Raw genomic sequence first — 27,313 nt, forward strand, 5'->3', positions numbered from 1 at the left:
CCCCGCCCTGAACAATATCAAAGGAGGTCATTATTTGTAACATGCATTAAAAAAGAATAAAGGAAGGGTCATTGGAGAAAAAGGAAAGTTCATCCGTAGGTTGTGTGTCATATGAAAAATGTTTTACTCTTCCCTTCATTGACTGAATTACTGTAAGAAACAGTTTTGCCTTTCTCTGTGGTACAACCTATGTAAGAAATAGCAGATTGTTCTGTGCTGGTCCTGTTGAAATGCTGCTCTCCAGCACACATTCATGAACAGACGCTCAGATACTAAGGCAAGAGCCTTCGAGTTTCATCCCTTCCCATGATGTACTTAGGGAAACATTGTTTCTTTAATAGCAATGTGAAAATCATCTACAAAACATTCACTACTTCATGTTAAAATTCACCAGCACAAAATCTTGTGTTCTAAAGTTATCTAAAGTATATTTTGATGCTATATTGGCATCCATTTTCCTAAATACATTGCATTTTTAGTATTTTATTCTTTCTAAGGGAAGTGATGCATACCTATTTTTTTGTTCTGATTTGTATAATTTTGTGATTCATGTAAATAAAGATTTGGGGCTCATAAAATAAGAATCCATCCTTCATTAGTCCCTGGCTCCAGAAATCACTAGCAGACATAGTTAGAGGTAATAGAATTTTGCTCACTTTTTGTCTCTGCTGAAGTACCTAAGTGTTTTTGTCTTAAATTCTGATCTCAAACTGTTTTTTAGAACTTATTTCATATTTCTATTATATTTTCAGCATAGTAGAGAAATTTTGACTGTTGGGTGCTTAGTTAATGCCTTCCATCTGCACAAAACTGATCTTCATAGTCTTAGAGACACTTTCCAGATGAGGAGGGATTAATTGAGAAAGTATGAGAAACTTGCCAATACCCATTAGAAAGACTTTCAGAGCAAAGCTGCTCTGGCTGACTGCAACTAATTCCCAAACCAATCTTTATTCTTTAAAGGAAACGATTTTCTTCAATTCGAAGATTATTTCTTTGTCTAATGGACTGTAGACTCCTTAATGGAGAGACTGGTTCACTGGTACATTGTAAGGACACAGACAAGAGACTAGCACAGATTCTGTAGACGTCCAGCAAGTATCTGTAAAATTGGATTGAGTTGGCTGTTTGTAGAACATAAATCTGGAGTCAAGTTAGCTCAAGAGTGTGGCTTCGAAACTGACAGTACTTGATGTTAATGGATAACATGGCTTTGGATTCAGGCAACTAAGGTTTGAATTCTGATTTTGTACGCTTATCATCTATTTTATATGGGCAAGCTGCACACATGTTCCAATTCTCAATTTTCTCATTTTATACTGAGGATAATGACTGGGAACGCAGCCCTGTTGTAGAGTGCTTGCCTAACACTCCTGAGAGCCTGGATTTGATCCTAATCTTCACAACATCAATAATGATAAGAAACTAAATAGTGAGGGTAATAACTATGATTTCATGCTCATTTGTATAAATTATATTTCTGATGGGCAGTAAACATACAAAATATGCTAACTAGTTCTATTACCTTTGGTCAAAATAGATTTTGAGTGTCTCTTTAAAATACTACATACTTTAATTATTAATTTGTGTTTCCACTAGAATATAAACTCCCAAGAGTAAACTTTTTCATGGTAATCTCATTGTGTATTGTGTTCAGAGCACTGTTGCACAATACAATGACCTGTGTTGATTCAAATATCCTGTATTGTTATCATACAATGTAGCAGTCACTAGATATTTTTGGTTGTTTAAAAAACTTTTTAAAATAAATTTTAAAAATTAGTACACAAAGTAATGGACTTTATTATTGTTTATTCACTGGATTTTTTTTAATACATCAGTTGGTCTATTTCTTTCAATAGATGAGTTGAGTCTGTTTGCATTTCAGGCTGTTACTGAGAGAGAGTTGATATTCCCATGGTTTTCTTTGGCAATTGGTTCTTCCTGCCTGTTCACTGTAGGGTTTTCACTCTACTGTATTGTACCTGATTGATCCCTTACCAATTCTCTATCTTTTGTCTATTCTGGAAACAAATTGTATTATTTTCCATGTGCTAACTGACAAGTCTATGTTTCTTCTCTCTCTGTGTGTTTTCTCTTTTTAGTATAGTTTGTATTTCTGGCCTGATTGTAATAATTGACTTAATTTGTGCTTATCTTGAAATGGCTTTTGATTGTCAATTTTAAGAGATGACTTTCTTGTATATAGCAGCTTTTGCTGATTTGTTTTTTGATTTGAGAGTTTAAAATATAACATTTCATAGTTATATGACTTTTCTTTTTAAGGATTAAAATATGCTGTAAAGCACTTGCATATAAAAACAGTATGCAATGAGATTAGTCAGATCTACTTATCTCAATGAACATATTAGGATAATATTAGAATAAATGCTGAAGCTTTGCACTGGGTTTTTAGGTTGTTGCTATGACAGGTGATCTTATCGTGATATATTCATCTATGTAATGAGTTGATATTTTTAACTTTCAGCTTTCAATATTCTTTTGTGGGTTTTTTTTTGGTAACTTTGGCATTTTAACAGGTATGTTGTAGTGATTTCTTCTCTAGTCATGTCTATTTGGAGGTTCTAAACACCTCTTGCATTTAAATATCTTTCTAGGTATGGGAAATTTTCTGTTACAATTTTACTGAATATATTTTCTATTCCTCTAGGCTTTACCAGACCCATTTTATACCTAATGGATTCTTAGATTCTGTATCTTGAACATATCCCATAGCTCTTGGACATTTTAGTCATGTTCATTAATTTCATCTTTATATAAGTCTGAATTTCTTATTTTCCCAACTTTGTCCTTTGTTCCTGATTCAGATCTTCTGCTTGGGAGTCTCTGTTAAACATGCTTCCCACTGTTCCTTATTTGAGTGATTATTACTTTTATTTCTAAAATTTCTGTTTGATTCTCTTTGGGGAGTTTCAATATCCTTTCTGAAATTTGTTCTCTGAGTCCTTGATATTTGAATTTCTTCTCCAAGTTACTGCTTTATCTACTTTAGTACATTCCTTGTCTAGGTCCCGATTTCCTTCCTTTCTTCATCTGCTTACTTTAGCTCTCTTTGTAGTTTCTGATTCATTTTAAAACTCTGGACTCTTTTTCTAACATTTCTGGAATTTCATTATTTTTGGTTTCTGGTGCTGAGGAGCTGGGAGCTCGTGGAAGTGTCAGAGTGGATTGTTTCATACATTTGCAGCCTGTGCTTCTGTTAAAAGAGGTATTCCCAGTTTTCATTTTTTTTACCTATTCTTTTTATTGCTTTCATTTTCATGTTAGTTCTCTGGTGAGATGTCTTTACTTAGGGTTATGTTTTATAATGCTGTTTAGTGGGGTAACCAACCACAGTCATAGATATAGTGGCAATCTCAACTTTAATGTTCATTAGAAGGTAATTTGTACTCTTGCTTAAGTCCTGATAGAGTTCAGAGACAGTTCCTCTAGGGTACTTGCTAAGGGACTCTATTTTTTAATGCATTTAGAGGAAATATTTAAAGTGGGGTGAGGAGAGAATGTGGAAACAGGAAAGATAGAATGATAAGAAGGAAAAGATATGAAATAGAGTCATGAGAATTACCAGAAGAAATATTTTAGAGTAGGTAGAGAGGAAGAAAGGACAGTCATAAAAGCTTATTAAAATCAAAAATTCCTGAGATCCAGGTTAAAACACAATAACAAAAAATTAATTTACGAAAGTTGTAATAGTAATAAAATAATAATAATAATAATAATAGCTATTCAGTGAAATAGAAATCATTATAAGTGTAGTTAAGAAGATGTGGTTTCTCCTTGACCTTGTATTGCCTTTTGAAACAGTCTCCATAGGTGAATAGGGGAGATTTATAATGTCAATAATTCAAACAAGTTATGTCAGTTTGTCCTTGTAAGTGAGAAAAAATTGTACGGCTAAAGTCCACTTTCTGCCATAATTCCCCAGTCTGTGACGAGTCTACCTGAATCCCATACCAAGCTCAATAGCTTGTCTAAGCAGTGGCAGGCGTATAGATTGGGGATTGTTGAGAAGTTTCAACTTCAGGTTCCACACTGGCGATGTTATCTCCAGTCTGTGTTGCTTGAAGCTTTCTTGCACCCATCAGAATACTGCACCAAGTTCCACTTCCAACTTCCTGTGAGCTTTAGAGCTCATCCAAGCAAGGAGCAAGTGAGCATGTGAGCATGCTGAGCTCCTCTTGGCTTTACAACCTCTGCACACTTCCTCTACCTCCGCAACTTGCTCTACACTGGCCACTTTTTGCTGAAAGCTATGTCTGCCTTCTTGTTTCTGAAACCTTGACTGTCTCTCTCTACCTCTTCCATTGTTGGTTGCCTAGGAACCCGCTTCCCAGGCAGCTACAGCTAAATTTGTTAGGGTACACACAGGTCATGTGGCTTGGCTGGAGTGCTGGCTTGGCTACAGCTTTGTGGGCAAAAACCTGCCAAGTATTCTTCTGTTTTCCATAGCTCTCTCTTTTACAGGAACAAAATCAATTGCTTTTTATAGTAACAATTTTTTGTTATCCAATCCCACAGACATTGCTTCTTGTTTTGTTTCTATTTGTTTGTTTTTTGTTTTGTCTTTTTTTTTTTGGTATTCTTTTAGAGACAGGGTTTCTCTGTGTAATAGCTCTGGCTGTCCTGGGGCTGCTTTGTGACAAGGTTGGCTTCCGACTTAAAGAGATCCACCTGCCTCTCCCTTCCGAGTACTGGGATTAAAGGCTTGAACCACCACCAACAGGCTCAGACACAACTTTCGATCGGTCATTTTATCATGAACTTCAAAGAAGACTATGTGTAGTTACTGAACATTTTAAATGTAGCTAACTACTGTGACTTGTAGCTTGAATTTTAAATTTTATTCAGCATTAATTAATTTAATGTAGATAGTCACATACAGGTATTGAGGTACTGTATAAGCAGAGTTATAGTATATTACACACTTCACTGTACTTTCTCAATAAATATTTCATAATTTTCCAAAGTTATTACTTATTTACACACACAAATACACAAGCACAAATACTATCACATACTTGTGAGAGTCAGAGAATAAGCTTTCGGAGTTTATTGTCTACATTTACCATGGAGGAGCTGGGGAGTGCATGCATGACTTAAGGGTAAGCAGCAAGAGTCTTTAACTGCTGAGCCATCTCTCAGGCCCAGTACATAAAATCCCAGTTTTTAAAATGAAAGATCTCCTTCTGGCTGTAAAGATTTGCTAGCACAACTACATAATTGTATATTTACCCTCTCTTTAAGGATTAGCAATAGTACTCTCTATTGCATCTTCTGCTCATTTTGCAGGCCCCATGAATCTCTAGTGTAGTGTATATTATGATTCCAATTTTAATAACTTTCTGAATTCTGTTTCTTTTGGGTAACAGGTCAAGAAAGATTTGGAAACATGACAAGAGTCTACTACCGAGAAGCTATGGGAGCATTTATTGTCTTCGATGTGACCAGGCCAGCCACATTTGAAGCAGTGGCAAAGTGGAAAAATGATTTAGACTCAAAGTTAACTCTCCCTAATGGTAAGCCAGTGTCAGTGGTTTTGTTGGCCAACAAATGTGACCAGGGGAAGGACGTGCTTGTGAACAATGGACTCAAGATGGACCAGTTCTGCAAGGAGCATGGTTTCGTAGGATGGTTTGAAACTTCAGCCAAGGTAATGTCACATTAAACAGTAAATTTGGTAGAGTAAGATTCACAAAGAGCTGGACACATAACCATAACCATTATCATTATCATAGATTACTGTGATGTTTCTGTTTGGTGATATAGAGTTTGCAAATTGCTTTACGCTCTGTCTCACAGCAAGGTAATGAGTGCATGGGAAAGAAATTGTTATCTACTATTTAAGACGATTATGACTAAAAAAGCAAAACCACTTGTACATGGCCACACTGATCATAGTTTATAACTGTGCACAACTTTTGTAAGCTCACTATACACCAGGTGTGTTTTACAAGTGTGCTTGTATTTAGTCCTATGATTCCATAGGAAATGAAAGAAATGGATGTGACATCCTATGTTGTCATATTCTTAAATTCATACTGTGGCTCTTAAAGCCACTCCCCTGCATGCCAGGTATCACGCTTTGTCATGTGAATGAAGAGATGACAATAATATAGGACCATCACATTGGAAATACTTGACTAATAGGGTAAAAAAGAGAATGGTACAAACGTGGAGCACATAGCAGAACTTGGTACTTAGGAATCTCCTGGGAGACTGGGAAGTACCAGAAAGGGGCAACATATGCAAGGCTGGAAGACCCAGGATCCTTTGCAGCACAAAAGGCATAGCACTTCAAATTGTGCCTTACACTAATCTCTGATTTGTTAGTACAAGTTTTCTTTTCTACACTCACTCTCATCTCCCTTTATGGTTTTTATTTTAAATCTCAGTATTAGAAGGAATTATCTTTCAAAGTAAATTTCTTTAATTCAGTTTAATTTAATTGACATTTAATACATATATAAATTTATGTCATGCATTCATTTCTTCATCAGAAAATAATCAACATAGGACACTTAGCATAGTCATCACCTTAGTCTGTTGTATTTTTTAAAAATATTTTCTGTGTGAATTTAAATACTTCTTTTAGATTATTAGGATTTCAATCTGTATTGTTTCAGTCGTGGTTGTTCTACTTTTGTTAATTAGTGTAAAACAGATATTTAGATTTTTGTGAAGCCCAAGCATTTGATAATTGTTTGGGATTCAAGTGTGCATAACACAGGTATTGTCTCTTTACCTATGGAGTTCATATGTAGACTTCACTATAGACATTTATACATGCCCCTAGAGAATTGTGGGGGAAATTTCTTGACTAGTCAACATTGAAAGTGGGTTGTGGATATTCTGTTACATAGTAGTCTGTATATAGATATGGTAATCTATTATAATATATATATAGCTATATATTTTGAAATAGGTAGAAGAAATAAAATGTTTCATTAGATATGTTTACTTTGATTTAAACATTACCTGTATTCCTATGGGAAAATGACCTTGTTCAAGATTAGTGGCTACAGGATTTGAAAACAAAATTTATTTGAGAGTATCCCTAAAGTGTAAACTCAGGAAGATTAAGCTACTATTTGACTCACAAGATGAGAAAAAGGGAAAGGGAGTTGGCTGTCCCAGAGATTTTAGTGATGTTTTGTCTGTGCTATAACAAACAAAGCTTGCCTGAAGATCACACTAGTTAGGGAGAGAGGCCAGGCAGTGGTGGCTCACACCTTTAATCCCAGTACTTGGGAGATAGAGGCAGAGGGATCTCTGTTGAGTTTAAGGCCATCCTGGCCTCCACAGGATTGAATCAGTCCAAAAGAGAAACAGAGCCAAGGAGTGGTGGCTCACACCTTTAATTCCAGCACTAGGAAGGTGGAGATGAGAAGTGATAAGGCTGGGCAGAGAGAGGAATATAATGGGAGGAGACAGGAGCTCAGGATTCAGTCTGAGGTTTCTTAGAGGCAGCATTCAATTTGAGGATCCATAGAGACAGGGTTTTGCCTCCTTGGTTCTGAGGATGTCGTAGAGGTAAGAACTAGTGGTTCCCTGCTCTGCTTCTCTGGTCTTTCAGTCAAGTTTTATTTGTTAAAGCACAAACAAAACATCACCACAACTGACGGGCTCCTACTTGAAGTAGTTTTTTGTTACAGTGATTCCCAGGGCACGCCCAGCAGCTGGCCCATCTATGTGCTGGTGCTAGGATTATCTTGTATGTAGAGGTTCTTGTGCCTCAGTTCTCAGTGTTGTCCTTTTTAAAATGGCACTCATGTTTTACACATTTCTCCAGCTCTTTCAGTCCCTAATTGCCCATTTCATATAATTCTTCCCTTGATTCTTAGCACACAGAAGTTTAACAACTGCAGTCTTTTCCTGGTTGTTAACCTGTATTTTCTTTTTCATTCCAAAATATGAACTAACATGCTCGCTGTTTTCCCTGAGGCATTTTCCTTCAGATCCTTTCTTTCTTCTCTTCCTTCCTTCCTTCCTTCCTTCCTTCCTTCCTTCCTTCCTTCCTTTCCTCCTTTTTTTCTTTTGTGAACTCTTCATCTGGGCACAAGGAGACACGAGTTTCTGGACTTCTTTTAATAGCTAAGGCTAAACTGGACTGGATGATTTTTTATGAAGAAGTTGTCTTCTATTACTCTTTCATTGAATAAAAACTATCACGTATTCCTTCTGCACCAGTCAAGCTTTTTGCACTTAGACCTGCAGGTATCTGTAAAACAGACCCAATCTTGTCTTCATAGATAACCATAACACAGCATAAGTAAAGTCTACAGTCTGCTGAATAGTGATGAGCAACTAACGAAAAAGAAAGGAGGATATGAGCTATAGGGAGGGCTGGAATTGCTTTGGGGTCTACAAACTTTCTTAACTTTGTTTTCCTCCCTTCACTCTGGCATTCTTGGTTCAAGCACTGCAGCGTCAAACTGTATATTGTCGAGAACACTATGTTCCTTAACGTAGGGTCTGGCTGAGCCTCCTACTTAAGCACCGCTTTTCTAATCCTCCAAAGTTCCACTAGTCTTAAATTAGAAGACAGACTGTAGACAAGTGTGGGAGAACAGGACATGCAACTTCACAAGTAAAGTGCCCAAGACAGTACAAGTCCTTGCGGTGAAACACACAGTCCACATTCTACTTCTCTGTAACCCGTGCCACTGGAGTCGCCCTTCTGAGCATCCTAAAGTGAAGGACTTGTGGACACTGGGTTAACGTTCGCCGTCAATATTAGGAGCCTCTGAAATAATATGCATGGATGACAAAGTCAAGGGCCAAGCTGCTCACCGATCTGAAATAAACTTCTGCTGACTGTGGAGTGCAGCATTGCAACCTTTCACAGTCGAGTCCCAGATGAGACTACTGTTTGGTCCTGAAATAGCAGCCTTTGGGGACAGCAAACAGTTCCTTCTTTGATGGCATTTGGGATCAGGAGACACGACCAATAGAAGGCTTTCTTTTTAATAAAGGAAATCTTTAAACAATTAGAGGTCTCCTGCATGACATCATAATCATCTGGCGACAAACATCTGATTTCCATTGTTCTCCTTTTACATCTTCAAAACTGCTAATGAACCAAAGCCACACCCTCCGACTTACCCTCATGGCCGCATCTGGTAGACATCCTGTGCACAGCAGCAGACTTGCCATTTCTTAAATGCAACTAGAGCTTGTGATTGAAACCACCCTCTGCCCTGCTGCTGACTCCACCGCTGAGGGGGGTTTTCTGTCTTGGCCTTACATTTTCTGCAGCAAACTTCTGTGAGAGCCTTTGTACCTGTTGTTATTGCTCGAACAATATCAATATGGTAGCACCTGGCTGACTAATGAATTTTAATGGAATATATATGTATGTTATAGTTATAGTTATATAGTGGTGTATCTAATCTTTAAATTATCTTCTTTTACACTAAATTCAAAGAAAAGAACAATGATCTTTACTAAATCAGATTTTCTGTGCAGCCTGCCTGAATGAATGCTCCCTGTGGATTCTCCAGGGAGCATATGATTGTTCTCTCAAATGTGTCCATTTCAGTTTCCCCCAAACATTCCTCGTTTATTCAAAATAATCACTGAAGTTTCATATTCTTGGTTGTGCCTGCTCACTTTCATGTGTAAATTGCCTGGGAGCTCAGACTCTCTCACTCTGTCTATTTACTTCAACAATGGGTGTCATTTTGCTTTCCTGTGACCATAGATAATCTTCATAATGTGCTTTCATATTAAAAGTTTGGGGTTCTGCCCTCTGGGCTCCTCTCAAGTGTTGGTGAACCCTACTACTGGTAGCAGGTTTACCTGGTGTATTACTGCTGCCTGTTCTCTGAGTCTTCCGTCTTAGAGCATTGGGATTGGCTTTCTCAGCACCTTCTGAAGTTTTAATATTGTCAAATATATCTGGATTTCCCAGATGTATTACATCTGACTCCACTATAACACACACACACACATACACACACACACACACACACACACACACACACACTCCTTTGATTGTTGCCAAAGCCCATCTGCTAGTCTGGTTTTACTGTCTGTGTTTGGCTCTGAGGCACACACAGCTGCACTCAGGTGAGAGAAATCCTCCTGTATCTAAGCCTTTATTGTGGTTGTTCTTTTTGCCCCACTCCCTCCCTTTTCTCTACAAGTATAGTGCTTCAGGTGCAGTTGCGTTCGTAAGTAGGACACAAGGTAATGACAGGGTAGCTGGGAAACAATGGAGCATCTTCTATCTGTATAATACTGAGGATGAGTCAAATCCACAGAGGAAAGTCCACAGTCTTCTGTTCTTGTTTCTCTTATCCCAAGCCCTATTTCTGACTGAGTTCCTCAACAATTCCTATTCTATGTAGTGTGACTCTCTAGGCCCATACCTCCAAGAGCTGTCTAGGATCAATAGGTGCATTGGGAAGCAACTATTTTAAACTAAAATCTCCCCAATTTAGCTTAAAAGTAAACACGCCTATGGGTGCTTTCTGCTTAGAGGATGAGTGTGCTTGGCTGCGCCTTCTGAGACTGTGCTGCTTGCTGCAGTTGAAGAGCAGACATTGTACACTGCACCAACTTCTTTTTACATTTTAGTAAGGGCTCAGCGCATTGATTATCTTTAGGGATTTTTGCTTTAGTTCACCTATGTAGGAAAAACTCATGACTCTTTTATTTTTATTTTTATTTTTTCTTTCACAACCTTCTAAGCCTTGGGACTACCAGTATGTGCCACCCCACATGATTTCATGGGGTGATACGGATTGGACTGAACTCTAAGCTTTGTGCACTCTTGGCAAGCGCATTTCATATGCTATTTATAGGAGTTTATTACTTTTATTTATTTTGCTTGTGTGTGTGTGTGTGTGTGTGTGTGTGTGTGTGTGTAAAGTCAAAGAACAACCTTTGGGAGCAGTTCTTTCTTTCCACCTTGTGGGTTCCAGGAATGGAAGGCTGTCAGACTTGGCAGCAATTGCCATTGCTCACTGAACCATCTCACTTGTTCTTACCTTCCTCTATTACTTCTTCTGGAACTAGGACATAGCCTCATGACCTAGATTCCATCAATTAAATGGACGAGAAAATGAGCCACTAGACGACAAAGGTAAGATGGCGGGCCTTTTTTTTTTTTTTTCTGGAGCAGGATGGCAGAAAAAGACTCATCTTTGGGAAGCGGAGTGGTTTTTAGGCACCTGTGCTTGCCATAATCAGTCGCTGCTCGACCCATGAATCGTGGAGTTCTTTGCTGCTCTGAAAACAACAGGACCTGTTCTGGGAGGCGGCTAGAAACAGTTTCTTCCTTAAGCTGTTTCTCTGTGTGGTTTGAAGTTCATCCTAGAAGATCAAGGTGTATTGTTTTTCTGGATACATGCATGATTTTACACACTATATAACATCCCTTGAATATGCTCGTATTTACCCTGCTAGCATTAGGCTTCTGTACCTTTCAAATAAGAACATAGCTTACCATAAATGTGGTCCAGAAAAGGGTGAGGAAAAACAAGTTCACTGCTGTGTTTCTATAGAATTTCTTAGACTTTAACTTCCTGTATGTTCTGAATCCACACCGACAATCTCTAAATTTTGATAATCGTTGACTTCATTTTTTCTAAAAGATTTATTTATTTATTAATTTTTCTATGTGTATCTATGTGCCACAAGTGTGTAGGTGCCAGTGGAGACCAAAGAAGGGTGTCAGGTCATCCACTGGAAATGGAGTTGCAGGCAGTTTTTGAGCAGTCTGATATGGGTGCTGGGACTCAAACCTCTATCCTCCAGACGAGCTGGGTGGTCTCCTCACCACTGAGCCATCTCTCCAGCCCCTGCTGTTAACTGTGTGCAAAAATTTTTGTGTCAGAATCCACTCAGCTATTGTAGGCATTACTATCTTTCAAAAGAAATAAAAATTGAGGCTTAGGTGACCACTCTAAAATTGGATATTTATTTTATTTCTCTATTTTAATACTGATTTCCTTATACTTAATTATAGTGTATTTTAAAAAGTAAGGTGTGGTCTACAATCTGACGCTGTGTCATAACAGGCAGCTGGTTTGTTGTTGTTTTGGTTTTTCCTGTTTCTTCTAAGAGGCAACTATACCAAGTGGCAGCTCACAAGTCATGTTGCATGTTAAATACTTAACAGAGCCGTGGGAATTGTAGCCTAGAATTATGTTGTTGCTGTTGTTGTCAAGGGAAAGTTTTCTGTGTTTCATTAGGCTTAGTGATCTAATTTATTATTTTTCAGCTATTCTGAAGCTGGCATAGAGAGAAGTTAAGATTGGCGAGTTTCTGGATGCTTTTTCAAGGGTAATATCACACCTCAGTTATTTTACAGGAGTCTAGAAAGTAAACAGATATAAAGCTTGAATTTATACAAACTGGAATTGCATAGATAATTGCACTTGGGTATGGGCAACTAGCAATTCTAATTTCTTTTTTTAATGAGCTGAGCATAACACATTATTTTTTAAACCCTTTTCTATTAAATCAAGTAATAAGCCATCTCTGAGTCTTTCTAGCTTTCAAATGTCAAAGTGTCAAAGAAAAAAAATCTCGATCATTTCTTATGTAGTCATTGATGAGCACAGTTTGTCAGGTGATTTCTTTTAGGCTCTAGGTTATGAGTGGTATACCTTAAGTCTATAGTGTGTTCAAAGAACCATTATTTTTTTAAACAAGGCCCTAAGGAAAATACATCAGTTTATCCATCCAGCTTCTGTGAATTTAGATGGAATTATAAGATGTAGATAGACTGACTTATCTGGCCTTGCCTTTTAACCTGCTCATATATTTGACCCTGCATTTTTAGTTCTTCTGGTTGGAACTGTTAGAACTTGGAAACATAAAAGGATGAGACCCATTTGAAATCCAAAGTTGATGGAAGTTAGAAAGTGCATTTTAAAGGAGATTATGGGTGTGTTTAATAGTTCTGACTGGTTCCATAATGACTCCCAGTATGTACTACCACCATCTGAATAATTGCTGCTGACAGACTCTTAATGCCTTACTTGAGAAATGGAAATCTTTTCCTGAGTTTGAGAGTGGCTTAAATCTGACTCATAAATTCAGGCTACCAATCTGCTTACGGAGCAGCATAAATTAATAATAGCATTTTAATTTGTACCTAATCAGTTCTTTAAATATTCCCCACGTTTGTGCTTACAATTTTCTACATAGGTTGACATCCCATTTCGGGAGAGGGAAAGAGACTATTAGCAAATGTAACTGGAGCTTGGTGACAAGACGGCACAGTGTTGTGCCTGCCACTCTGTCCTTCGTGGTCCATGCTTTTATAACTTAGACCTCCAACCTTTGCTTTCTCACATTTAGAAAATGATAGCTTTCCATCTTGAAACTCATTCAGAGGAGCCTAGTTTATACGCCATATGCTGAAACGCACCCTGAACACGGATTCCTTTGATTTCTCCCCTGCCTAGATCAATCATCTCTGCTCCGTTCATTAATGATTAATATTCAGACAACCTAGCAAGTGTCAGTAAACTATGACCTGTGGGCCAAATCCAGGCCCCCTCTGTACTAACCTGAGCTTCTATTAGAACAGAGCTGTGCTCATGGTTTACAAATTGTTGATGGCACCTTTTCTGCTCCAACTACAGAGGACTGGCAGCCAGCAAACCTTAGTTGTATCAGAATTGGAGAGGAGAGAATGAGGGGGCTGCTTTAAGCAAACCTCAAAGAACTTTGCCAAAGACCTTGGTAAAATCTCTCACTGCCTCCATGCTTCCCGTTGGAGATACGCTGTATGGGTTTAGAGATGGTTCTCATGGGAATGGGTTCACAGTGGGAAAGGAAGCAAAAGTTATCCTCAAATAAACTTTTCTAGAGGAAGGCTAGAGTTAATGGGATCTGTAAGAACTGGATTGTTTTTTGTTCTGTCTGCATGTGTGTTGGGTACATGTGTATATGTGTGCTCACAAATGTGTGGCTGCACAAGTGTGAGAGAGTGTGCAAGCATGGGGTGGCCAAGACTCACTATCAGGTGTCTTTTACAATCACTTCCCACCTTACTTATTGAGTCAGGGTCCCTTTCTGACTCCAGCTAGTCTCACTAGTCAACTTGCCTAAGGGATCCTTTGTTTCTGTCTCTCAAGTGCTAGGATTACAGTAGCTCATCACACCTGCCAAGCTTTTATGGAGGTATTGGGGCTCTGAACTCCATTCTTCATGCTTGCAAGGCAAGTACTGTATCCACGGATCTACCTCCTTAGCCACTCAAAATTCCATTTTGTGTTCTCCTTTATCATTTCCTAATTCTACATCATGATTATTCCTACAGAGTTTTAAAGAAAAAACATACATACGCATGCCTGTTTGGAATTCCAAGGGATAAAGATCCTCCCAAGGCTCCATTTAGCTCAAGCTTCATCTGAAACACAAAAGCCCTTCTTCATAAAACTATAGGTAATAAGAGCAACTCATAAAACTCTGGAATGTTAGAGGCGAAACAACTGCTTGTTTGCAGCCAGGTGCAAGTTATAACTAAATGAACTCTAGACTTTACCAGTAGACCACATTGGTCATTCCCTCATTCAAAGGATTATTAAATACAACCAGAATGTGTTTTTGGGTTCTTGTTTCTGTTGGATATCTACCTCCAGGAGTCAGTTTTTTTCCATTCTTTAGATTTCCATTTGTTATGGATCTGTGCCTTCATGCCACCCAGAGATTGCAAACCTGATGGGGCTGGACCTCAAGGCTTCTCTACAAATGCCATCATCTTGTTTGGAGGTCCTTCCCGTGCAGTTAGCTAAACTAGTCCTTTCTCTAACCTGTTACTCATCCTTTAGGTTCCTCTAAACTCCCATAGAGACCCTCTGACCTGCTTTCCCAGAGCTTTTTTTTTTTAAAAAAAAATGCGTCTTTCTTCATAATTTTGCTACATTGCATGAAGTACTCTTGGCCTTTGTACCCTTCTGCTTGTAAGAATATCTTCCTGTCTTTATGCACATGGTTCTCTCCCTGCAGAACTCAGCTTGATATCCACGATTACTGGTCATTTCTTACCACAGGTCATTTCTTCCTTTACTTCAGATTTTAGGTAGTGATTATTTCTTCTAGAGCTTGGGCCCTACCCTCATCCATGAGTGTCTCTGTTTGTCGCCCAACACAATGTCTGCTACAGAGAGGTGATCGCTTTGGCAGAAGCTATTGAACATGAAGAGCATTGTTTACTGCCGTACCTGTCGAGGACACTCTTGGAAGATTAGTGTACTGTATTATTCTCTCCCTGCCCTTTGTGAACAATTTCTGTCCTTGAAGAATTCTGCAGAAGAGAAAAAATTAAATTACTTCTGCTTTTCTCAGAAGGACTCTACAGCATGCAACTCCTTTTTTTTTCTAGAAAGCTCTCCAGACACTACACAATATGGAGATTGCTGCTGTGCCCTGCTGTAATGATGGGGAATGGGGAATCAGGAGGGAAAAATGAAGGTGAAGGAGACTTTGTTCTCCATTAACGCCCTCTGGCCTAAATCGGGTCTGCAAACTCTGGTAATGCTACCAAGAATCCAATAAGAACCTGACATTAGTTCATGGCTCTGAATATCCAGGGTCCTCCACCCTTTCTCCTTACTGATTTTCTTTTGCATGGTCATCTCTTGTGTTTCTGATACTGTCATTTAAGGCCTACAAGACGGTTATCGAATTTATATGTGTTTACTAATAAAAAACAGAGTTCTAAGAAAGCTTTATAAAATGTCTTTAAAACATTTGTTCATTCATTTCATTTTTGTGTATATGTGCTTGTTGACTGAAGTTTCTGTGTTCTTCATGTGTATAGGAGTCTGGGGGGGGGGGCCAAAAGTGAACATCAAATCTTTCAGAATTGGAGTTAAAGGCAGTTGTGAGGCAAAAGGTGCATTGCGAAGAGCAGAATCCAGGCTCTCTACAAGATTAGTAAACATGCTAAGCCATTCCTACAGCCCCAGGAAAGTTTCTCAGTATTTATCAGACACATTAGACCTCATCTTCGCATCCAGACCACTGATCTGCCTACTGACAGTGAGTGATTCGTGATGAGACTTTGACATCTGGGAAATCCAAGGGGCTTGTAGCAATTGCAAATGCTTTGGTCTAACTTTTAGCAATAACTGTAGCAGGACACAATTTTTTGGAAAATACAACTTTGGTGATTTTGATATGAATATTGATTACCATACATGTGTTAATGTTCATTCATTCATTTCCAACTTATTCTGTGAATTTCTGCTGTATCTGCACTTTGCTAAGGACTGAAATAATGACAATTAATGACAGTTTCTATTAATCAAAAAGCCCCTAGGATCCTAGGAGAAAGTTCACAAAACAAACTTCGGTACCGTGCAAAATTTGATTAAAAAATTGTCCTCTCAATAAGAACTGTAACAGAATTTGCGAGTAAAACTTCTCCCTACATCTTGACGAAGCAGCTTGCTTTCTGTTGGATCAGGGTCACTAAGCAGAAGGAGACACCAAGGGAGAACTCCGTTTTCATGGGTGTTGAGTGGAGACTTAGGAATCACATTTAGGGACCCAGGGACTGTTGAAGGCACTCAAATTTCTCATCTTCCTGTTAAGTGTCCACGCAGGAGCATGTGGTTGCTACTTCAGCGTTATCTAACTTCACAAGTCCTTAGAAATTGTCTCTACAAGGCCACAGGGAATTCTAATATTAATGAGGCTTCTTTTCTTTGATGTACGTTTTCTTTTAAACAGACTTTTTCCTAAGTGATTCAATTATTCATCTTATCACCTTCCCCCCAACCTTTACGAAGCACAAGCAGGTGCTGGAGAAGGTAATTTATTTCCTGGGATCATCTGTTTAGCTTGGGGCAGCGTCAGAATTAGAATGTAGCTCTCTTTATCCAAAACTCATATTCTCTGATTTTCTTCATTTCCAAGGATAGAAATCAAAGTTTTCTACTAATTTGCCTTAGTCTATGGTATCCAGACAAACATGCATGCTGTCGACTCCGTTAGATAGCTTCCTGTTCATGTCTGTTTCCTTATCAAGGACCCAAAATCTGTCCAGTGGTTCTGCCACTGCTTTTGGTTCAATCACAAGTAACGACTCTATCTGATGGGATTTAACATGACAACTTTATTTCCTTACATAGTTTGTAATTTGTGGTTAGCCTCAGTGAAACCTTGTTCTTCAAGGTTCTCGAAAATTCTTCCTCATCTCAATTATTCTGTTGAGAGCAGCTTTGTTCTGGTAGCCTCCATTCCACACTCCTCTTATTTTCCACTTCCTGTGGGAAATGCCCTGCAGTCTCGTGACACGGCTTAGAATCCTGGACCTTTGCTCTTCCACTGTACGGCTTGCCCGCTCCCTGGTGCCCAGTATTATGGCCTTATTTTATTGGAACGCAGGCTTCTGAAATTGTTTTGGAAAAGCCGCATGGGCATTTCTGATTCTGATAGCTTCAAGTATGAGTTTTTTCAGCTTCACACAATTTTAGTTCTCTGGATGGGTCTGAGATTTTAGATTTAAAATTATTTCCCTTCATGGCTGGAAAGCCTTGCTCCACTGTTGTGTAACATTCTGTGTTGCTCTGTAGAGGGCTCGTACCTTTTGATTCTTACAGTTTATGCTTTCTGTTGTCTGTCAGGTCTCGGGGTCACTCACTCAAGTCTGGTAATCTATAATTTCACACGTTATTGATGTCTACGTCTGTTGCCCATTTATGTTTTCCAGCTCTGAGTCCTTTCTCCTTAGAAACTTGTATTTGAAAAGAAATTGTTCCTTTGGTAGTTTTCTATTTTTTGTTGGTTTTGTTGGTTTTTCTTTATGATTTTCCTGACTTGGTGTAACCTCACTGAAGTCTGTCAACTTTTCATTTTTCTACGTCATTTCAGTGCTTTTCAAGTTTTATTTTATTATATGCATTTTGATTAAACATTCTATTCTATTATTAGGCTATTTGGAGGATATATAGGTATATTTGATACAGATTCTCGATGTGGCTGATATTTTATGTAGTAGAATAGAGAACAAATGGAGGGCTACATCTTTTCAGTCAATCCCTCTGACTTCAGCTACCTTAGTATTCAATTCTAGGGATGGTTAAATTCTGTGGGCATGGAGTTTTTCTCGTCAATATCTCCCAGTACACGAACTCTGCGCTGCTCTATCTTACATGCTCACCAACCCATAACCAATTTTTCCATTGCTTCCAAATTTCTAAATCTATGTCAGGATCTCAGAAATGCACAGTTTTTGTGTTCTCTTAATCATTATGATGCTGTTTAATGTATTTTATTAGTCGCAAATATTTTTTGCAGAATATTGGTAAGGAAAATAAATGGGCACATCTCCTTGTCCCGCCATGCCTAACAGGGATGTGTGCACATGCTCTGTCCACTTGCTGATGGCTTTCTCAGTCCAATCCTTGGTAATATACAACTCAATTATTGCAAATTTAAAAGTAATATATTTTGTCCTAACTTTTTAATGTCGGGAGTAAAGTATGGCAGTATATGAGTACCTCACCTCAGGTGACCCAGCTAGTGAGTGTCAGAGCTGGGACTGAAATTCATGACAGTTGATTCACCAGCATGCTGTCCTGCCAACTTCCTATTTAAAATAAAAATAAAAATAGACAAAGGCTATGCCTCCTCTGTCAGAACCAATGTCTCTCTCTCCTCTTTCTAACCCTGGCAAGGGTTTCCCTGGTTCAGGAGGGCTTCATTGTTAAGACCCGTGTTTCTTCTCCCTCCTCCCGCTCCCTTATTGTTTTCTGCATTGACTTTGCTTGCCCCCTCCTCTGTGGTGCTCTGCCTTCTCTGATGGTGTCTTGTTTGCCATCTTTGAAACATTCTTGATTTGTTGGCGACAGCCTTACCATCCCAAGGCCTTCCATTTCATCTCTGTCTGCTTCGCCGCAAGTGAGATATTGATTTCTTGGGAGAGCCTGCTGAGATTGGGGGAAAATCAATATCCCATTAGACTTAAGTGAGGAGTAGCTGAGCTCCTCCGCTGCCAGCCCACTGACCTGACATGCTGGGACAGTACTCAGAGACTGGCTTAGCCTGCTGTGCCCAGTTATATTCCGAAACGATGAGAATGTCACAGGGAGAAGGAAGGGGGCTGAGAAGGGACAGGCAGAACTCTCCCATGCTCTAATAAATCTGAACGGAAACATCTGTGACTCCAGAAAGAGGTGAAAAGTGTGGGGTGACAACAGAGGATCAGAGGAATTGTCAGAATGTAAGAGACTAGGTAAAACATAGACATATTGAATGGTGGCTTTATAAGGGAATTCACAGACGAGCCCAGAACCCTGAACAAAGCAGCAGGGAAAAGAGAAAAGGACAGTCTGTATGGAGCGTGAATCTACTTTGTCTTATTAAATAAAAGCCAGGAGTCAGGTATTAGGGTGAAAGCTGAAAGATCAGAGAAGCAGAACAGCCAACCTCCAGAAACTTCTTACCTCTATGACTCTTCAGTAATGGCAAATCAATCCCACACCAGTTATGTTTTAAAGGGGTATTTATTATGGGGGGTAAACTTACATACACATAAACGGTCAGGAAAGGAGCCTAGTCGCTGGAGCAGGAGCCAGAACCAAGCACCGGAACCAAGAGGCTGAGCCGAGGCTTGCTGCTCTTCTTTTAAAGAGAAATATATCACGCCCCAGTGGGCTGGTATTTCAGCGGCTATTGGCTGATGGAGCGGAAGACGCTCCCGCAGCACTGTGGGCTGGTGCTTCAGCGACTATTGGCTGAAGCAGCAGAAGGTACTCCCGCAGCACCTCCCCCTTTTGTTTAAGTAAGAGAGTTCTAAGCCTACTACGAAATTATATACAGTAAGTACAAACCTACAAAATTATATACAATAAGTACAAATATCCTACTCTAACTGGTTAAAGTCTTGTATAATAAATAACTTGGCCAAGTCATGAGAGGAAAGTAGCTACACTTATCTAGTCTTCAACCCCATAGAAGATCCGAGAAGGGAAATAATGTTACCTGAGTAATTAGGAAGTACAAAGAACTTCCAAAACATGCAACAAATCACAGAGACAACTGGCAAGATTCTATCTCCACCCACCTTATATTCCTGTCTCTACCTAGTGCTGGGATTAAAGGTGTGACTGAGTTTCCTATATGCTGGGATCTAAGGTTTGAGCATCCCATGTGCCAGAACGAAAGGCATGATCCTCCACGGCCTGGCTCTACTTTTCTTTTAGACTGCGTCAAGCTCAAGTAGCCCAGGGCGGCCTTGAACTCCTGATCTTCCTGCTTCCTCTTCCCAAATGCTGGGATTAAAGGTGTGTGTCACCATTGTCTAGCTCTGCCCCCTGGCCTCAAGGCCAGCTTTTTATTTGCAGGAACACAAAGAAAATATTGCACATCTGTAGAAGAGAGAAAAAGAGAGGACTGTAAAATGAAAACTAAAGACCTACAAGAGAGGATGCTGGGTGGTGATCCACCCACTGGCAGCTGTGCTTCATTACTGCCTAGAATGCTGGAGTAATGAAGGAAAAGATCCCAAGAGAAACTCTCCAATCAAGCTGCCCACTGGGAAGGAGGGGATTAGAGTCACAATGCTGCACCATGGTGTCACTAGAACACCAAACCCTCTTCCTCCCATGGGGCCCAGAGAACCTTATGAATACTCCATGCCAGCCAACCTGAACTGAAACGTAGGAGAGCAAACTTATTCAAGCTAAGACTAACGATGCTGACGCGAGCTATTCAAGCATTAGTAAGATAAGAATATGCAGACAAAGGGTATAGGACACATCAGAACCTTGGGTGCTGGAATCCACTCACAGCTAACCGTCTTGCACATTAGTGGGTGAGGACTTGGGGCAACACTTTTTTGTGGCCTTTTTTCCTTTTAATTGTTTTTATTGAGCTATAAATTTTTCTCTGCTCCCTCTCCTCTTTTACCCTCTCCGATGACCACCACACCTCCCAATATACTCAGGAGATCTTCTTTTTTTCTCCTTCCTTTGTAGTTCCACGTATGTCTCTTTTAGGGTCCTCTTGTTTTGGTTCTCTGGGGCTGTGGACTGTAGGCTGGTTACACTTAATATGGATGTCCGGGAAACTCCAGAAGGATGAGTCACCCTTTCTGATATTTGTGTAGAATTCTAGCACAGACCAATATTGACCAATCATATAGACCAGGTCTCATCTGGAGACACGAACAGCAGTTTGTCCATTGTCCATTTGCTCTAGGAAATAGTTCGCGGAGAATTTGGATCTAACACCCTTCTCAGTAAGGAGGGGATATTGACTGAAGCTATCTATGTCACACTGGCTTTTATTTGTTTTAACTTTCATTTACAGTGGTGGTTTAAACGAGACAATTCCCCCACTGGTTCCAGTACTTGGCTACTTGGTTCCCAGATGGTTGTGCTGTTTAGGCAGGTTGGGGGATCGTTGCTGGAGGAAGTGTTACAAGGGTAGACTTTGAGTGCTCGTAGTCTTACTCGAGGCTGAAGATGTGAGTTCTCAGCTCCCTGCTAGAGCTCCTTCCCTTTTACACTGAACTCTTACCTAGACTAGAAGCCAACTAAATTCCTTCTTGCATAAGTGACTTTGGTGTGATATTTAGCACAGCAGCAGAAAAGTAACAAACACATTTACACCTAAGTGTCCCTTATTTTGTTCTGCTTTTTATATCGTTGAATTAGTTTGTGTGATTATTCCATTTGTTTCTGTATGTCTTTTGCTGTGATCTTTCTGCTATTTACCTACAACACATGTAACTTGCTATGTTTCTCATATCTCATTTTCTCTGTTCCATTCTCCGTCAATTCATATTTACTTCTACAATATAACTATCTGTAGCGTTAATAACTTTAAGCTATTTAACCAAACAATATCCCAACACAACTTTCTTTTCTTTACTCTAATATTAATTTAATATTAATCCCTAGTCTTACTAAGTCCATTTTCCTTCCATTACTACCCTTAGTAATGAATATCTTCTATATAGCACACTTCCCTGAATTCTTATTCTCTTGAAGTTAACACAGATGAAATATTTCCAATTGACCATGGTCACAATGCGTTTATTGTTTGTGACTGTTTCACAGTTAGTATTCTGCCCTCAGAGTGCTACTGGAAATCATGTTTGGTGCACTACATAGTGAACTAATCTAGTAAAACAGAATGGCACTTGAACTTGAATGGTTGTATCTTGGTTATTTAAATTAAAGTATAATTTTGTTCATATCACATCCTCATTATCCACTTATACAACTTTATTGGCTCAGACTGCCTGCTTAAATGAGCACAGGCTACTAACATGTGCCAAGCTTGTTTCTTCTGTCTCTTCTCCCACTGAGTCCCCTGCCTAGCAAAGCTCAGCTGACCTAGAGCATAGAATGTGCTGCAAGCTAGAGTGCTCACTGTGGCCAAGTGACTCTTACATCCCTCTCTGACTGAAGATCAACAATACAACTCTGGTTTGGTGCTTCTTATTCCAGCTCTCTGCATAGATGCCTTATCCATTTAGAATAGCATCCAGCTCACAGGAAGGTTTGCATCCACAGTGTATCATTAGAACACGGTGGGGTTCAACCAGGTGGTGGTGGTGCAAGACTTTAATCCCAGCACTTGGGAGGCAGAGAAAGGAGGATTTTGGTGAGTCTAATGCTGGCCTCGTCTACAAGAGCTAGTTCCAGGGCAGTCAGGACTGTTACACAGAGAAACCCTTTGGAACTCCTATCCCATTTTATTCCTCCTGTGCTAACACAGGGAAAGGTTACCAAGCAATCATGCCTGTACCTGGCCATAGGATTATGCTTCTCTTTATACAATCAGCAGCTACTAACTTGAAGGAGCAGTATGTGGGAGAGTAGTGGATGGGGAAGTGGGACCAAGGGAGACATTTATCAACTGTTCTATGTAGTGTGATTTCTGACCTTCATCTAAGGTATGCTTGTTGAAAGATACTTGATTATATTGTGTAAAGATATGTCATTGTGTGTGATTGGTTTAATAAAAAAGCTAAATTGTCAATATCTATGCAGGAGGTTCTGGAGAGAGAGAGTGTTCTGGGAAGAAGAATGGTAGCATCGTCAGCCAGACGCTGAGGAAGCAGGATGGGCAAGATGGAAACGAAATAACATGTGCATGGATGAATGGAGACTGAAAATATTGATGAATTTAAGTTTTAGGAGCTAGTTAGAAACAAACCTAAGCTAAGGCTGAGCTTTCATAATTACTAATAAGTCTCGGTGTCATCTTTTGTGAGCTGGAGAGCCAAAGGAAAATCTGTCCACATATACTGTTTTCTACTTTTACCTTTCTCTATTTCTCTGAGTCTAGCAGAAGATGAAGTGTGTGTGTGTGTGTGTGTGTGTGTGTGTGTGTGTGCGTGCGTGCGTGCACGCTTGAGTGCACGTGTGCACACATGCATGCATGCATACTCATATATCATACTAACAAAACAGCCATATAATGCAACACTTAAAACAGTGTGTCTGACTGTTTATGTAAAGGTATTGTGTATTTTGATAGGTTGATACTCCCTGCCGAACAAAATAGGGTGGGACTAGGTATATCCAAGCAGTCTTCTACAGGACTATTATTTATGTGTAGGGCAATAGCTTTAAAAATGTCATTTTGGGGTAAGTTGTTCTGGGAAAGAGAAAGAAAAATGAAGGGGAAAGTAAGAGCTGCCTATGTTGATATCCATTATACTCAAGTTTCTTTAAACTCAAGACCTGTCTGATGCCTCGCTGCAAACTGTCCTAGTCATTAACGACATGCCAGATTCTCTCTCTCTCTCTCTTTCTCTCTCTCTCGTGTGTGTGTGTCTGTGTGTGTGTGTGTGTGTGTGTGTGTGTGTGTGTGTGTCTGTGTGTGTGTGTCTCCTGTGTCAGTTTCTTCAATGGTGAAGGCAGGGAATGTGTACTCTGTCATTTTCCAAACAGAACTAAAGATGACCATCGAGACTCTCTCTGTCCATTAACTAGTGCAGTGGGGCTTGTGGAAGGCCTTAGAAAATGGTCCTTTAATGGGAAAGATTCCTCATATTGAGGCTTTAAGTAGGAGACATTGGTTTAACAGATCACCTACTAGAGCGTGTACACTCTATCAACTTGATTAGCCATAAGGTTTTCTTTTGGCCATAAAATTCAGAAGCCCATTAAATTGTCCATTGGAATCTGGAGTTTAGTTCCTGAGAGTGACAGAATTGCTGAAAGACTCAGGCTGTTCCATGAATTTTAGGCAATAAAATTATCCTCTCAAACGCTCTCAGGTCGGCTTCATTTTTCTCCATCAGCAGTAACTTGCTATCTATGAAGAGACTTGAAGCATCTAGGTTCATCTGTTTACCACTTTGATGTCCGAGAAAAAGATTTCTTCTAGTCCTCAGCTTCAGATGCAAACATCTCTGAAGAAGAATTCGGATGAATTTAGACTTGGTCGCATGTTCACACTCGAGGCTAGAAGAACTTCAAGTCCAGTGGTTGCAAGAGTGGCCCCATTCAGATCTTGTGGACACGATTAGCAATTGACAGTGATCTGATAGGTCGGGTCCAGCATGTAGAAATGATAGCTGCTACTTAGAAAACAGGCAGGGGGAGGGAAAGAGGGATGTGGATAGGAGCAGAAAAGGAAATCTGACATGGTCGAATCATGAAACTTGAAAATCTTTAGCTGACCTTGTTATATCACTTCATAGACATTTATACCATCAATACCATTGTAGATGGGGTATATCCTAAGCAGAATAGGAATGAGAAAAGTATTTTCCACAGCAAGGTCTCCAGCAAGTGTAGGGACATTTAATAACTTCACCATGTGCTGGATACATGGATAATTTAGGGTACTTACCTGGGCATAGTGACGGAGATGCTAAAGACAATTGAAACAGGAGAGTTTGAAAGAATTACCTTAATCAGAAAACCATTTCTTTCGGTATAATTTAAAATAATGGTAATAATATAGAAATAATAATAAAAGGCCTACTTGAAACTTAAGAACTAAAACTTAATCCCTGCTTTTTATTTGCTTTAAAGGATTTTACCACCAACTTATTAGAGCAAAATGAACACTCTCTTTGTCAAGCAGAAGATGGTGTTGCTTCAGATGTGAACTTTAAAATTTTAACATTACCACTGGAACTGCTTAAGACATCTATACACAGTCTACATCATAAAGCCTTATCCAGGAGAGGAGCTTCTGTCACTAAGCCTGTTCACGCCTCTTTTATTGCAGCTGTAACTGTACATGCAACTGTACACAGCAATAGCCCTGGCATCTCAGTGAGGGGTGCATACACAGAAGCCTTTTTTCTGCTGTTTGGAAATATGTGACAGTATCTAAAAGGCTTATGCTCCAGCCAACGCAAACCGTGAGACTCCCCACAGAATGTGGTAACGAAAGTATTACTTGAAGAAAGATGAGAATGATATAGGAGTAGGGACTTAAATTTGTTGACGTACCAGTGACAGAATTGGAGTCATGTCTGGGTTCTTCATCTCGGTTTATCATTCAACTCTAACAAGAGCCCTGTGAAATAGTTATTACTGGTCTCATTTTGCAGACTAAGAAGTGGAGGGAGAACTTCTCAACTTCTCCCTGGTCCTGGAGATAATTCACGCTATAGATCTTGACTGTGAAACTTCTTTCATTCCATTACACCCTGCTGCTTTCTGAGACCACGATGCTCCGGTTTCTGTTTGCAGCCTTAACGCACAGAGTTGCCAGAACAAATGCATTTAATCAAGATAGAGAGAGATTTGAAGACAGATCATTTCTGCTCCCAGTGAGCAATCAATAACACTTGAAGTTGAATCAGATGCATTCGGCTTGCACTGTGGCTAAGTGTTTATTCTATGTGTGTCACAATCTTCCCTTCGCTAAAGAGGGGTTCAGAGTATATTACTTCTCAGATGAGTTAATACATGTAGCAACATGCATAAAAGAACACTGAGTAAGCATCCAAGCAGTATTAACAATTGTTACTATTCATATTTGTGTCTGTTGGGTTATTTGCCTTCCCGAGCTGACAAATGAGAGAGGATATTAACTGAAGCTATTCTTCATGAATGGAGTTATTAAGTCTGACTAAGTGATAGCGTTGAAACTTGGGTATTATCTTTCTGAAGCTGATGATTGGGTGTCTTAACAGTGTGTTAGCAGAAGGCTCACAGTGAGGGTAATTAAAGCACGACTACATTCAAAGTGAAGTGTTAATAGCAGCAGAATCCATGAGTGTTCTGACTGAGTGATCATTCGCGGTAAGTTACACATACTGGATTTGGAAAATACATCTCAGGAACGGCAAACGCAAAAAGCTCTGGCGAACTGTCTGCCTGATATTAGGGTTGTCGGTGCTTGATGAAGGCAAGAACAATGGGTATGATGCTGTTTTTCTTCAGCTTCAGGAATTTAATGGACACGAGTTAGGTGTCAAGCTAGGGAGAGTATGCATATTCCATTTAAAGAGAGTAAACCTGAGAGCCACGAAATTAAATACTAGCCACGGACCAAGTGAAATCCCCTGTAGACTGCTCATTTCTGATCTTTCAGGTTTGGAAAGAAAGCAACAGAGTTCCAAGAAGGAAGGCGAACTGGTGCCTGGTGCCTTCCATATGCATTTATGGAAAAGAGTAGGTTAGGAAGAGGAACTTGGCTAGCCTGTGGCCCTGCTCCCTGATAGAATATGTTTCAGGGTCATGTGACTAGCTGGATTTGTGGGCTGGATAACTCTGGGAAAATTGTGTAATCCTGTTTTTCTTACTTGTGGTTTTTTTAGGGGAGGGAGGATTAACTTAGCCGACATAGGGAAGTATACATATGGTACATGATTCATAGTTACTTGTCCATAGGTATTAGTCATATTGCACAATATGATTTAGAGAGGTCTTATAATGTTTGAAGTCAGTAGCACACAGCATGTATCATAGTTAAACATGACACTGTTGGGGAGACACCAGCAAAAGGCGGGAAAGGCATAGTCCTCTAAGTCACTGGAGGTGGCTCTAAAGAGCTGAGAACATAGAGGGTGCATCTCACCAAATAGACAGAGGCCACTCAGAAGAGATAACATTTTCAGAAATGAGTAGAGCAGGCAACAAAAGCTAAGAGGGGGTACTTGTGGCTTGTTCCCCTGTGCAGTCCCGTAGCCTCTGTGTTGTCTTCAGTGATGGTTCCTTCTGTTTGCCTTCAGTTTCTGAGGTGTCAGAGAAGGACGAAGAGCGATGACCCATTTCCCCTCCTCATCAGTGTTTGTGACTCTGCAAGTCTAGGGAGTTTTCAGAGCTAACGTGGGGTACATGGCTGCCTGGGTGATAGAGGAAGTGTTCATTGGCAGATCAGAGTGGAGAAGTGTGAGATT

The 27,313-nt window shown here is 39.7% G+C and overlaps 1 protein-coding gene across 1 annotated transcript in view; it reads left to right on the top strand.

Annotated features, from left to right (window-relative positions):
* Rab38 (RAB38, member RAS oncogene family) overlaps window positions 1-27,313 on the top strand; it is a 52,997-nt gene that overhangs the window by 17,540 nt on the left and 8,144 nt on the right. The window contains exon 2 of the mRNA XM_048435235.3: window positions 5,391-5,671. Within this exon, the coding sequence (XP_048291192.1) occupies window positions 5,391-5,671 (281 nt within the window). The remainder of the gene's footprint in view (window positions 1-5,390; window positions 5,672-27,313) is intronic.

This window comes from Myodes glareolus, chromosome 24 (genome assembly GCF_982192425.1).
Source record: "Myodes glareolus chromosome 24, mMyoGla1.1, whole genome shotgun sequence".
NCBI lineage: Eukaryota > Metazoa > Chordata > Mammalia > Rodentia > Cricetidae > Myodes > Myodes glareolus.